General features: G+C 44.4%; 1 protein-coding gene across 7 annotated transcripts in view; it reads right to left on the bottom strand.

Annotated features, from left to right (window-relative positions):
- Positions 1-12,924, bottom strand: part of LOC105467157 (zinc finger CCHC-type containing 10) — a 31,095-nt gene extending 18,171 nt beyond the window's left edge. Inside the window, exons 1-2 of one of the 7 annotated variants that reach the window (XM_071098473.1) lie at positions 12,715-12,924; positions 9,389-9,454 (exon numbers count right to left, since the gene is read on the bottom strand). In XM_071098473.1, the coding sequence (XP_070954574.1) occupies positions 9,389-9,454; positions 12,715-12,755 (107 nt within the window). In that variant the 5' untranslated portion in view covers positions 12,756-12,924. Of the gene's footprint in view, positions 1-9,358; positions 9,455-10,995; positions 12,198-12,714 lie in introns of those variants that run through there. The other 6 variants (XM_011716600.3, XM_011716601.3, XM_071098471.1 and 3 more) reach the window with 6 other exon arrangements.
- Between the last annotated feature and the right edge of the window lie 2,124 nt (positions 12,925-15,048).

Here is a 15,048-nt window from a genome sequence, read left to right as displayed (position 1 = left end):
TTCTGTGTTCTTTTGACACGGCTCCTTTATTATTTATTTCCTTGCTTTCTGGTACAACAACAAAAACATCCAGGCTCAGTTTGTATTTTCCCTGCCCTAGCCTGAAACCAGCCATTTCTCCAAGGTGCTCTGATAATGTTTGGAGCCAACATGGGGGCACACACGTGCTTGCTGTTACTGGGATATTGCTGCTCCTAGTTAGTGTCAGCGGATAGAGCTAGGGAACACACACACCTACTCATCTGTCAAATATACACACTTACATCTATATTTAATATTTTGAAAACCATGATTTCACACTGATAATCTTAATTCTAACCCAAATTCACAGATTTTTAAAATTTTTCTCCACTTCATCTTAGCCAAAAAGCCGAGAAGCAACTATTGTTTATTTTTCTCTTTTTTTTTGAGATGGACTTTTGCTCCTATGCCCAGGCTGGAGTGCAATGGCGTGATCTCGGCTCACTGCAACCTCCACCTACTGGGTTCAATCGATTCTCTTGCCTCAGCCTCCCAAACAGCTGGGATTACAGGCGCCTGCCACCACACCCGGCTAATTTTTACATTTTTAGTAGAGGTGGGGTTTCACTATGTTGGACAGGCTGGTCTTGAACTCCTGACCTCAGGTGATCCGCCCACCTCAGCCTTCCAAAGTGCTGGAATTATAGGCGTGACCCACCGCGCCCAGCTATTTTTCTCTTCTATATTTCCTTCTTCAAGAATAAACCTGGTTGCCACTATCCTTAATAGATTACTTATTTGGTCAATTCCCCTTACATAACCAAATGCCCATTGTTGCCACTGCTGACTCCTCCCCCATATCCTCTTCACTTCACTTGAGATCTGCCCTGCACCCCCACCCCCCTGACTCCCATTGCCAGGTGGGCCCCCCAGCCACACTTCTCTTTATACTCAGGCTCCGGTACCCTATACCAAATTATACCCACCCACATACCCTGTGTGGATGTTCTCTCCATGAGGAGACACTTTTGTAAAACTGCCTTGTGTGGACACCCCTGACCCAGCTTGGGATCTGACGCCCTGCACCAGACTTCCCCACTACTGGATGCCCTCTGCAACCTGTTGACATCACAAGCCAGTTCAAGCTCCTCTGTAGGTGCTCTCCTGACTCCACATTCAGCTCTAATATTTCAAAGCCAGGTTGATCCTCTGCATAGACACCTAGTGTGCTTATTCTAACCAATACCTTTAGGATTGCATTGTTCAGGAAAGGAAGAGGAAGAACTATAAAAATGTTTATAGCATGATTTTTTCATTTTTGAGACAAGAGTCTCACCCTGTTGCCCAGACTGGAGTGCAATGGTATGATCATGGCTCACTGCCCCCTCAATCTCCTAAGCTCAAGCCATCCTTCCACCTCAGCCTCTCAACTAGCTGGGACCACAGGTGCCTACCACTATGCATGGCTAATATTTTTAGTTTTTGTAGAGATAGGGTCTCGCTCTGTTGCCCAGGCCAGTTCCAAACTCCTGGCCTCAAGCAATATTTCCACCTCAGCATCCCAAAGTGCTGGGATTGTAGGCATGAGCCACTGTGGTTGGCAGCATGATTTGCAGTATCCTCAAAATTGGAAATAATATGAAAGTAGAACAGAAATTTGTGGTACAGAATACAGTGGAATACTTCATGGTAATAAAAAAGAATAAATTACAGCTTTATTTAACATAAGATATAAGATAGACTCAAAAGAATCCAAATTGAACGATTCTATACAAAGTTTAAAGAGATAGCCAGGTGTGGTAGCTCACTCCTGTAATCCCAACACTTTGGGAGGCCAGGTGGGTGGATCACTTGAAGCCAGTAGTTCGAGACTAGCCTGGGCAACATGGCAAAACTCTGTCTCTACTAAAAATACAAAAAATTAGCTGTGTCGTGGCACATGCCTGTAGTCCCAACTGCTCGGGAGGCTGAGGCCTACGAATCGCTTGAACCCAGAAGGTGGAGGTTGCAGTGAGCCGAGATCACGCCATAGCACTCCAGTCTGGGCAACAAAATGAGAATCTGTCTCAAAAAAAAAAAAAAAGACAAAATTAAACTGTAGTGCACAGACAGTAAAAATATAAACCAAGGCCAGGCGTGCTGGTTCACACCTGTAACCCCAGCACTTCTTTAAAGTTTTGAAGAAATCTTTACTCTTCCACTACATAGCTATATGATCTTCAGCAAGCTGATTTTTTTTTTTTAATTACAATAGAGACATCTCACTATGTTGCCCAATCAAGTCTCAAACTCCTGGGCTGAAGCGATCCTCCCTCCTTGGCCTCTCTTTTTTTTGAGACGGAGTCTTCCTCTGTTGTCCAGATTGGAGTGCAGTGACGCAATCTCAGCTCACTGCAACCTCCACCTCCTAGGTTCAAACAATTCTCGTGCCTCAGCCTCCCAAGTAGCTAGGACTACAGGGTGTGCCACCCTGCCCTGCTAATTTTTGTATTTTTAGTAGAGACAGGGTTTCGTCATGTTAACCAGGCTTGTCTTGAACTCCTGACCTCAGGTGATCCTTGACCTCGGCCCACCTTGGCCTCCCAAAGTGCTGGGATTACAGGTGTGAGCCACCATGCCTGGCTAAGCAAGCCGATTTTTGAACTGAGTTCCCTCTTCTGAAAAATGTGGTAATACTGGCCAGGTGTGGAGGCTCATGCCTATAATCCCAGTACTTTGGGAGGCCAAGGCAGGAGGACTGCTTGAGGCCAAGAGTTTGAGACTTACCCTGGCCAACATAGCAAGACTCCATCTCTATTTAAAAAGAAAAAGTAGTAATATCTACTTTACTAGGTTATTCAGAGAATTAGCTGAGACCATAACCATGGCTCATACAAACTGTGTGCCAAGAATTTAAGTAAGTACTACTTATATGTGGTCACACCCAATCATAACAACCCAATGAATTAAGGGCACTATCTACTCTGTAGATTGGGAAGCAATATCTCCATTCTATAGATTGGAAAGTATATAAAGCAAGCAGTAAGGCATCTGACATAAAGTAACAAATGAGAGCTATTATTACTAATCCACATATTAGAGCAATCAGAACGATGTGGACTAATGATACACAGAAATTAACATGTTCTCAAAACATGGTTGTTGGTTTTTTTGTTTGTTTTTGAGACGGAGTTTCGCTCTTATTGCCCAGGCTGGAGTGCAATGGCACAATCTCAGCTTACCGCAACCTCTACCTCCTGGGTTCAAGCAATTCTCCTGCCTCAGCCTCTCGAGTAGCTAGGATTACAGGCAGGCACCACCACGCCTGGCTAATTTTGTATTTTTAGTAGAGATGAGGTTTCTCCATGTTGGTCTGGCTCGTCTCGAACTCCTGACCTCAGGTGATCCATCTGCCTCGGCCTCCCAAAGTGCTGGGATTACAGGCGTGAGCCATCGCGCCCAGCAAAACATGGTTGTTTTAAAAATAAAAGGTGTGAAGTCGCATGCAGGCCTCCCACCTCCCAGGCTCAAGACTAGCCTGGATAACACAGTGAGACCTCATCTCTACAAAAAACCAAAAATTAAGGCTGGGTGTGGTGGCTCACACCTGTAATCCCAGCACATTGGGAGGCCGAGGCAGGTGGATCATGTGAGGTCGTAAGTTTGAGGTCAGCCTGGCCAACACGGTAAAACCCCATGTCTACTAAAAATACAAAACTAAGCCAGGCGTGGTGGTGGGCTCCTGTAATCCCAGCTACTAGGAAGGCTGAAGCACGAGAATTGCTTGAACATGGCAGATGGAGGTTGCAAAGAGCTAAGATTGTGCCACTGCACTCCAGCCTGGGTGACAAGAGCGAAACTCTGTCTCAAAAAAAATAAAAAAAAAAAGTAGGCTGGGCACAGTGGCTCACACCTGTAATCCCAGCACTCTGGGAGGCCGAGGCAGGCGGATCACGAGGTCAAGAGATCGAAACCATCCTGCCCAATATGGCGAAACCCCGTTTCTACTAAAAATAAAAAAATTAGCTGGGCGGGGTGGCGCGCGCCTGTAGTCCCAGCTCCTTGGGAGGCTGAGGCAGGAGAATTGCTTCATCCTGGGAGGTAGAGGTTGCAGTGAGCCAAGATGGCGCCATTGCATTCCAGCCTTGGCACAGAGCCAGATACCGACTCAAAAAGTAAATAAATAAAAATAAAAATAAATAAATAAAAAATTAGCTGGGTGTAGTGGCACCCCATAGTCCCAGTTACTCAGGAGGCTGAGGTGGGAGGATCATTTGAGCCCAGGAGGTTGAGGCTCCAGTGAGCCATGATAGCACCACTGTGCTCCAGCCTGGGTGACAGAGTAAGACCCTGTCTCAGGAAAAACACAAAAATAAAAAAGTCATTGAGGGAGCCAGTAGATATTGTCACTAGTTCAAAAGATAATTCAGGCTGGGCATGGTGGCTCACGCCTGTAATGCCATTACTTTGGGAGGCTGAGGCGGGTGGATCACCTGAGGTCAGGAGTTCGAGACCCGCTTGGCCAACATGGGGAAACCCCATCTCTACTAAAAATACAGAAAATTAGCTGGGCATGGTGGCGGTCACCTGTATTCCCAGCTACTCGAGGCTGAGGCAGGAGAATCACTTGAACCTGGGAAGTGGAGGTTGCAGTGAGCCGAGATCATGCCACTGCACTCCAGCCTGGACAAGAGCAAAACTTCTATCTCAAAAAAAAAAAAAAAAGATAATTCCAACAACACACTTATATGGGCAATCAGTAATGCTGAAATGAATTTACAAATAGTTGACAACTGGTCAGTAGACATTGGGCAATAACTGATTGTACTGCACTGCCTTTTTAAAATTTTATTTTATTTTATTTTTTTTTGGAGATGGAGTCTTGCTCTGTGGCCTAGGCTGCAGTATAGTGGCATGATCTCAGCTCACTGCAACCTCTGCTTCCCGAGTTCAAACAATTCTCCTGCCTCAGGCTCCTGAGTAGCTGGGACTATAGGCATGCACTACCACACCTGGCTAATTTTTGTATTTTTTAGTAGAGATGGGGTTTCACCATATTGGCCAGGCTGATCTTGAACTCCTGACCTCAAGTGATCCACCCTCCTCGGCCTCCCAAAGTGCTGGGGTTACAGGCGTGAGCCACCACACCCAGCCTTTTTTTTTTTTTTTGAGAGAGGGAGTCTTGCTTTGTCACCCAGGCCACTGCAACCTCCGCCTCCCAGATTCAATCAATTCTCCTGCCTCAGCTTCCCCAGTACCTGGGATTACAGGCGCCTGCCACCATGCCCGGCTAATTTTTGTATTTAGTAGAGATGGGGTTTCACTATGTTGGCCAGGCTGGTCTCAAACTCCCGACCTCAAGTGATCCGCCTGCCTCGGCCTCCCAAAGTGCTGGAATTATAGGTGTGAGCCACCACATCCAGCCTGCACTGCATTTTTACGAGCAAGAATCTTCCGCAATACTGTAAGTTTCCTATGACTTAAAGATTTGAGAAACAGTGCAAAGACAATGAAAGAAGCGGGCCCTCATAGAGTCACATAGCCAGGAAGGGTGGACTAAACGGAGCACTCAGTAATCATCTTGTCTTTCTGTCCACTTCAAAGCCTTTCACGACTTTCCCTAAAAATGAAAATATGTGAGGGTGTTGGGGGTGGAGGTCCATAGTCTTCTTTTCCAAGCTTATAGGTTGTTTTCTCCAAATTGAGAAATTGATAGCTTGGGACCCTAGTCATTAAAAATATCCACCAGACATTGTGCAGCTTGTTTTTTATTGTTATAAATATGACATTCACAAATATCATCTAAAGCTCAGGTACAAGGCTGGACGCAGTGGCTTACGCCTATAATCCTGGCACTCTGAGCGGCCAAGGCAGGATCACCCGAGCTCAGGAGTTTGAGACCAGCCTGGGCAACACTGTCTCTAAAACAAGAAAAAAAAAAGAAAAAAAGGAAAAAAAAAACGAGAGAGAGAGAAAACAAATGAAGCCCAGGTATGATTATCATATTTTATATGTATGTTTTAAACACTCACAACTCACGAATCACCCCTAAAAATACTAATCTTCCATAAAGATTGCTGAGTTAGACAAACATAATTTCAAAACAAACACAATTACCATTTCTTTCTACCCAAATGAATTATCTATTCAAACAATATTTCATTTCTGTTTGCTAAGGTAAAGTTGAAGGATGTATTTGAATGGTACAGGCTTTTTACGTGAAACGACGTTCTTTGATACCAAAAATACTAGGACACACTTCCCATATTGGCAAAGTTGTTTTTTTAATGCCTATTGTCGGCAAAAGCGGGAAATAGCCACTCTGTAAATGGACACCGCTGGTGAGAATGTAAAGTGGCACAAATTTTTCAAAGAGCAACTTGTTAATATGCAACGAAAAAATTTAAAATGTGCACACCAGCCAGGTGCAGTGACTCACACCTATAATCCCAGCACTTTGGGAGGCCAAGGCGGGTAGATCACTTGAGGTCAGGAGTGACCTGTTGACTAGCCTGGCCAACATGGTAAAACCCCATCTCTACTAAAAATAAAAAAATTAGCTGGGTGGGGTGGTGCATCTGTAGTCCTACCTACTCAGGAGGCTGAGACAGGAGAATTGCTTGAATTCCAGAGGCAGAGGTTGCAGTGAGCTGAAATCGTGCCTCTGCACTCTAGCCTGGGTGACAAAGTGAGACTCCATGTCATAAATAAATAAATAAATAAATAAATAAATAAAAAGTGCATACCAAAAAGGGAACATAAAAGATGACCATTTATCTAGAAAATACCTAAGAATCCAAAAAATAGAGCAACTAGACCAGGCACAGTGGCTCACGCCTATAATCCCAGCACTTTGGGAAAGAGAGGTGGGAGGATCATTTGAGCCCAGGAGTTCAAGACAAGCCTGGGCAACATAGCGACACCCTGCCTACACAAAAAATAAAATTGTGACCAGGAGTGGTGGTTCACGCTTGTAATATCCCAGCACTTTGGAAGGCCAAGGCAGATCACTTGATACCAGGAGTTTAAGACCAGCCCAGCCAACACGGCGAAACCCTGACTCTCCTGAAAATACAAAAATTAGCCTGTAATCTCAGCGACTTGGGAGCTGAGGCATGAGAATCACTTTAGCCAGGGAGGCAGAGGCTACAAGGAACCGAGATCGTGCTACTGTACTCTAGCCTGGGCCACAGAGCAAGACTCTGCCTCAAAAAAATATAAATAAAAAAATAAAATAAAATTGCTGAGTGTAGTGGGTTGCAGCTGTAGTCTCAGTTACTCGGGAGGCTGTGGTGGGAGAATCATTTGAGCCAGGAGTTCGAGGCTGTAGTGAGAGATATGATCATACAACTATACTCCAGCCTGGGTGACAGAGCAAAAGCCTGTCTCTTTAAAAAAAAAAAAAAAGAGCTACTAGAACTAAAAAATTAGTAAGGTCAGAGGACATAAGAACATTATACAGAAGACCACCAGCAACAAGTGAAACTAAAAATTTTTTTTAATTTGTATTTATTTATTTTTTTGAGACAGAGTCTCGCGCTGTCACCCAGGCTGGAGTGCAGTGGTGCAATCTTGGCTCACTGCAAGCTTCGCCTCCCAGGTTCACGCCATTCTCCCACCTCAGCCTCCTGAGTAGCTGGAACTACAGGCACTCACCACCATGACCAGCTAATTTTTTGTATTTTTAGTAGACGGGGTTTCACCATGTTAGCCAGGATGTTCTTGATCTCCTGACCTTGTGATCCACCCACCTCGGCCTCCCAAAGTGCTGGGATTACAGGCGTGAGCCACAGCACCTGGCCTAATTTTTTGTATTTTTAGTAGAGATGGGGTTTCACCGTGTTAACCAGGATGGTCTCGATCTTCTAACCTTGTGATCCGCCCACCTCGGCCTCCCAAAGTGCTGGGATTACAGGTGTGAGCCACTGCGCCTAGCCTTTTGAAACTAAAATTTTTTAAAAACACTATTACAATACTTCAGGACAAATCTGACAAAAGACATGCAAGACCTCTACCCTGAAAACTACAAAACACTGCTAAGTAAGAGAAATTAAAGATGACCTAAACAAATGGCGAGATATACACATGCACGGATCAGAGAACTCAATACTGTTAAGATGTCAATTCTCCATAGGTTGATCTGTACACTCAACGCAATCCCAGCTGAAATTGCGGCAGCTTTTGGTAAGCTAATTCTAAAATTTATCTGGAAATACAATATAAAATAGTCAAAATAACTCTGAAAAAGAGAAAAATCAGAGGGCTAACACGTGGTTTCAAGACTTACTATGAAGCTACAGTAATCATGACACTACCAGACTTTATAAATACTGTCCATTCGGCCACTCTAAATTTACAAATTTTTTTTACTTCAATATTAAATTCATCTTAGCTTACTATAATTTTACTTGATAACTTTTTTTTTTTTGGAAACAGAGTCTTGCTGTGTCACCCAGGCTGGAGTGCAATGGTGCGATCTCGGCTCACTGCAACCTCTGCCTCCCAGGTGATAGTGATTCTTCTGCCTCAGCCTCCCAAGTAGCTGGGATTACAGGTGGCCGCCATGACACCTGGCTAATTTTTTGTATTTTTAGTAGATATGGGGTTTCACCATGTTGGTCAAGCTGGTCTTGAACTCTGGACCTCAGGTCATCTACCTGCCATGGGCCACCCAAAGTGCTGGGATTACAGACGTGAGCCACCACACCCAGCCTACTTTATAACTTATAAATGTTTAAAACTTTTTGACTCTTTTGTAATAACAACACACAAACACATAGCTGTACAAAAATACTTTTCTTTCTTTGTATCTTCATTCTATAAGCTGTTTTCTGTTAAAATTTATTTTTCTTTTTAAACTTTTTGTTAAAAACTAAGACACACACACATTAGCCTAGGTCTACACAGGGTCAGGATCATCAAGATGTCACTAGGCAATAAAAATTTTTCTTTTTTACCTCCATTATAATATTATGGGACAACCACAGAATTAATATATGGGATCTGTTATGTGGTGCATGACAAAATAGAGAAAGATCCAGTTACGGCCTGCATGGTTTGGTACTGTCCAACCTTTTTTTTTTTTTTTTTGAGACGGACTCTCGCTCTGTCACCAGGCTGGAGTGCAATAGTGCAATCCTGGCCCACTGCAACCTCTGTCTCCTGGGTTCAAGCAATTCTCCTGCCTAGCCTCCTGAGTAGCTGGTACTATAGGCGCGTGCCACCACACCCAGCTAATTTTTGTAGAGACGGGGTTTCACCATGTTGGCCAGGATGGTCTCGATCTCTTGACCTTGTGATCCACCCGCCTTGGCCTCCCAAAGTGCTGGGATTACAGGTGTGAGCCACCACACCCGGCCTTGTTCAACATTTTCATAAATGCCTTGTATGAGGACACAAATGTACATATTTATCAAACCTGCAGTTGACACAAAGCTGACAGGGATACCTAATAACGATGGATGGCTGAATCAGGATCCAAAACGTCTTGACAGGCTGCAACTCTGTGTCGAATCTAACAAGATGAAATTTAACAAGGACAAAGGTAAGTCTGACACTTAAGTCCAGAAAATCAGTACAAGGCAGGGGAGGTCTGACTTGATGACAATTCAAGTAGAAAACAAGGTTTTTTAGCCGACTGAAATCATAGCAAGGGTCAAAAACAAGGGAGTCAGAAAGAAGTGAGGTTTAACTTTATAAATATTATTTCTTTTCAGCTCAACATAAACTTTTAGATAGATTTGAAAAACACAACAGGCCACGTCAGGAGATAGTACACATTACTGGAAATCTTCAAGCCAAGTTTGATAACGACTCTGGATGTTGAAGAGGAAGTAGTGGAATCTCATATAAGGTTTAATAGAAGAAATGACCCCAAATGTTGCCTAGATTCCATAGTTTACTTAATATGGGTATATGTAAGTACAGTTTACAAGGTAAAAATAATTTCATTCCAATTGATTTAGTAGATTGACTAGTTAAGTCTCTGAAAGAGCTACTCAATGAGGAGTTTGTATTTAGGCTTTTTTCCCCGTTTTCTTCTATTAGTCCAAAGATCTTTTTTTTTTTTTTTTTAAGAACGATAAGGCCAGGCGCGGTGGCTCACGCCTGTAATCCCAGCACTTTGGGAGGCTGAAGCAGGCAGATTACCTGAGGTTAGGAGTTCGAGACCAGCCTGACCAACATGGAGAAACCCCGTCTCTACCAAAAATACAAAATTAGTCAGGCGGGTGGCACATGCCTGTAATCCCAGCTAAAGGAGGCTGAGGCAGGAGAATCACTTGAACCTGGGAGGTGGAGGTTGTGGTGAGCCAAGATTGTGCCACTGCACTCCAGCCTGGGCAACAAGAGCGAAACTCCATCTCAAAAAAAAAAAAAAAAAAAAATGATGATAGTACTTTCTCACTTCTCATTACTAACTTAAAAACTATTTTAAATTTGTTGTTATAGAAGTAATATATGCTCCTTGTAAATAAAATTAAACCTTTTTGATGAATATAAAATGAAAAGTAAAGGCTCCTCTCCTGCTTTCCCCCCAAATACATTCCCCAAACTCTTTTGGACTTTGCAAGCCTCTAAAGGCCCTCCTTTGCTGAATCCCTTGGAGACTTACACTCTGTATACCACAACAGTTTTTACAGTATGCCACATGTTTGCTTCCCAACAGGACCAAAAGCTCCTTAAAGGTAAGATTTGTCTTTTACAAATCATGTAACTCATGTACCAAATACAGACACATTGTAGATATAAAACATTTAACTTTTGATACTTCTGAAACAATAAATAGCAGTATTATTCAGATGCTAAGTCTTATTTTCACTTCATATTTAAAGTGGACATTAGTTTTGCCAATCCTGCATTCATTTACCTCCTCTGACCTATCTACCCTGGTTATCATTGGCTTATGGTCATCCATTCAGTTGTACTGAAAGGAGAATAAGATCTCTAAATCAATCAGATATTCACAATCCCACAGGCATAGTTTAACATTGGGCATGTAATCCAATCTAGACCAAAGAAGTACAATCAACTTGAAGCTGAGAGAATATAAAGGACCCTGGATACTGCAGCCATCTTGGAAGCAAAGAATAGAGCCTATTCAAATATGGAGCCAACAACCAAAGAGCAAGTGTGAGAGACAGACAGGGAGAAACGGAACCTGGTGACATCATTTAGCACTCCCTTTAAGTATTATCATCCCATTTTTGATCTCAGAATTGTCTGACTTAATGGTAGGCACAGTGGCTCATGCCTGTAATCCCGGCACTTTGGGCGGCTAAGGTGGGATCACTTGAGATAAGGAGTTCGAGACCAGCCTGACCAACATAGTGAAACCCCGTCTCTACTAAAAATACAAAAATTAGCAGAGCATAGTGGTGGGCACCTGTAGTTCCAGCTACTCGGGAGGCTGAGGCAGGATAATCATTTGAACCAGGGAGGCAGAGGTTGCAGTGAGCCAAGATCACACCACTGCATTCCAGCCTGGGCAACAGAGTGAGACTCCGTCTCAAAAAAAGAACCGTCTGACTTCAAGCCTTCTTTCTTCACCAAGCTTACTACTCTAACTCCCTAAGTCTGTCTGTACATTTGAGGAACTCTTCTTATCAGGCCTGAAAGTGTAGATGGAAAGGAAAAGAGAAAAAAAGGGATTATTTGAATTAAAAATATATAAAAAGATATAAATACACATATATATACTAGCAGACTTTGAGCTATATATGGACATGAAAATGGAGATGGCATGAAATATTTTATGAAAAAGAGGCAGATGTTTGGATGTGCAAAGGCTGTTGGAAAAAAAAGCTTTATAAGAAAGGGCATCTGGGGTGACCCTTGCATTATTTGTCAGGTGTGAATCTCTTCTGCCACTCTCTCTTATTCATTAGGCGTAATGGCCATCTTTCAGTTCTTTAAAAAGTAAGTTTCAGCCTCAAAGCAATTATGCCACTATCCGGATGCTCTTTCTCCAAATCCTCTTACGACTGTTAATTTTTCACCCTTTAAATCTCTGTTCAAATTCCACCTCTTCAGAGATGCCTTTTCAGTCCAACCAACCTAAAGTGGGCCTTTCTCTCTTTCCATCACAACAGTTTGTTTCCTTCAAAGCTGTTATCACCAGCTGTATTTACATTTAGTAGTTTATCGACTGTTTCCATCACTAGAATGTAAGCTCTCTGAAAGCAAGGATTTTTGTCCTAAAAAACACCTCTTTTTCTTTATACCCAATGTCTGGCACAGAACGGTAGGTACTAGATAAATTAATATTTATTGAAAGAATGAGTACCAAAAAGTGATAAGATAGCTTGGGAGGGCAGTCGGCATTGTAGGCAGGATTCCTAGGGAAGGCGCTAGAATAAGGAAGCAGGAAAAGGCAGCAGGGATGGACGCTAAATAGGAAACTGAAGGTTTACGTCGGCCGGCATAAAGGTGTCGGACCGGGGCTTCAGGGCTCCCTTGTCGACGCGTGGGGTTGGCGGAGGGGCATAAATCACTGAGTGACCAACTGTGGGCGTTCCCTTCAGAGAAACCAAACGCGACAGTTGTCTTCAAACCCCGCTCTGTCCCGTGCCGCAGACTTTACACGGCTGTCTTCCGTGAAATCGCTAACCCACGGTCACCAGACTTATCGCTCGGGCCCGAGCCCCTCGGGAGCCAGAAGCGTGTTTGAGAAACAGACATTCTCCGCCGGTCCCAACAGGGGTCCGACACTAGCCCGTTAACGCGCGTTTCACCGCTCCCAGCCCGCCGGTGGGCCCGAACCGGATCCTTACTTACGCTTGTCTCCGAGCTATGAGCCGATGCATGGGAGTCGCCATCTTAGCGCGGTCAAAGCCGGCCGCGCAGGGTTTTGGGAAACTCCTCGGAAGGGCGGGGCTTCCAACCGGCAGGCCGTAGACGTAGGCGAGGCCAGACAGGCCTCTAGGGGTTCTGGTGCAGCCTCCGCGGCAGGATCTCAGTGCCGGCTCGGGAGGGGAGGGAGGGGAGGGAGGGAGGGGAGGGAGGGGAGGGAGGGGAAGGAGGGGAGGGAGGGGAGGGGAAGGGAGGGGATGGAGGGTCGGAAGAGGAGGGGAGGGGAGGGGCTGGTGGATCGGGAGGGGCCGGTGTCTCCAGTGTGGGTCTCGGGTTCTCTGGCGGAACCGGGTTTCAAAGGATGATTACAGGCAAGAACATTATCTGTGGAAAATGAGGACCACATTCTCGAACGAGGGATACACATACAAAGACAAAGAATGGAACTGTGGTGTTCAGAAACTTAGAAGTAGTCTGGAGAATAGAAAGGAATTAGTTGACCAGCAATTGAAAGAATGACTTTAGCAAGCCATAGAGTGCAAACATACACGTTATTTCTGTTTTGTATGTATTTCACAGGGTTGTTACAAGTACTAAATGGGACTGTGTAAAGCTGCTTTGTCAAGCAGAAAAGGACTATACAAATATTTTACAATATTTTAGCTGCACCTACATCTAATGTCAGCTCACGGAGCTATTATTCTCTTAAAACACGTTCTCTGAAATATATATAACTTTCTGAAGTGTATGTGTGTGTGTGTTTCCGGGTCATCCATATTTTTTCCTTTTTTTTTTTTTTTTTTTTCCATTTGAGACAGAGTCTCGCAGTGTCGCCAGGCTGGAGTGCAGTGGCGCCACCTTGGCTCAGTGCAACCTCCAGGTCCCTGGTTCAAGAGATTCTCTTGCCTCAGCCTCCCGAGTAACTGGGATTACAGGCACACACCACTATGCCCAGCTAATTTTTGTGTTTTTACTAGGGACGAGGTTTCACCATGTTGGCCAGGATTTTCTCGATCTCCTGACCTCATAATCCGCCCGCCTCAGCCTCCTAAAGTGTTGGGGTTACAGGCTTGAGCCACCGCGCCCAGCCATATGTTTTCAATTAATAATTAACACTTAAAATGTTTTAGGAGCTGAGGACAGAGCATTTGAACAAATAAAATCCGTGTACACATGGAACTTTCTACACACCATGAATGAAAACTATTCCCATGGGATAAGTACTCTTAACGAAAAATATCTCAGAGTAAGGGATTAAAGAGTGATTAGGAGTTAGGGAGAGTGATGATGTGACCTTTGAGCACAACTTGTTCTTCAAAAATCTTGGGCTCTTACGTGTTGTGTTTTCTAGCTTGCTTTTTTCATTCATCAGTGTATTTATGAAAATGTTTCCCGGCCAGGCGCAGCGGCTCATGCCTGTAATCCCAGCACTTTTGGAGGCCGAGACGGGTGGATCACCTGAGGTTGGGAGTTCCAGACCAGCTTGACCAACATGGAGAAACCCCGTCTCTACTAAAAATACAAAGAAATTAGCCGGGCATGGTGTTGCATTCCTGTAATCCCAGCTACTCGGGAGGCTGAGGCAAGAGAATCACTTGAACTCGGGAGGCGGAGGTTGCAGTGAGCCGAGATCGCACCATTGCACTCCAGCCTGGGCAACAAGAGTGAAACTCCGTCTCACAAAAAAAAAAAAAAAAAAAAAAAAAAGAGGCCGGGCGCGGTGGCTCAACCCTGTAATCCCAGCACTTTGGGAGGCCGAGACGGGCGGATCACGAGGTCAGGAGATCGAGACCATCCTGGCTAACACAGTGAAACCCCGTCTCTACTAAAAAAATACAAAAAATTAGCCGGGCGTGGTGGCAGGCGCCTGTAGTCCCAGCTACTCGGGAGGCTGAGGCAGGAGAATGGAATGAACCCAGGAGGCAGAGCTTGCAGTGAGCAGAGATCACGCCACTGCACTGCAGCCTGGGCGACAGAGCGAGACTCCGCCTCAAAAAAAAAAAAAAAAAAAAGAAGAAGAAGAAAAAGAAAACTAACTTGGATAACTAGGGGAGCAGGGTGACCACTCATTTTGTAAAGAAGAGTGGCTATGCAAGGGGATTTGAGAATGGCCATTCTGGGCCTCTGTGGGTAAGAAGCTCTGATTCTCCAAATGAAAACAGGATTGGCTCTTGAGGGCATGAGTAGTGCCTGAAACTCCCCAGAATGAGGTGAGAGCTGCTTTCCTCAGTTTATTTCCACTTTCCAAGATGACCTAAAAACAAAATGCTCAAAAGTTGTGTCATGTTTCCTTATCTTCAGATGAAGCTTCTTGGGTTC

This window comes from Macaca nemestrina, chromosome 6 (genome assembly GCF_043159975.1).
Source record: "Macaca nemestrina isolate mMacNem1 chromosome 6, mMacNem.hap1, whole genome shotgun sequence".
NCBI lineage: Eukaryota > Metazoa > Chordata > Mammalia > Primates > Cercopithecidae > Macaca > Macaca nemestrina.
The sequence above is the reverse complement of the archived record's forward strand: the minus strand, read 5'-3'. Positions and strand labels throughout refer to the sequence as shown.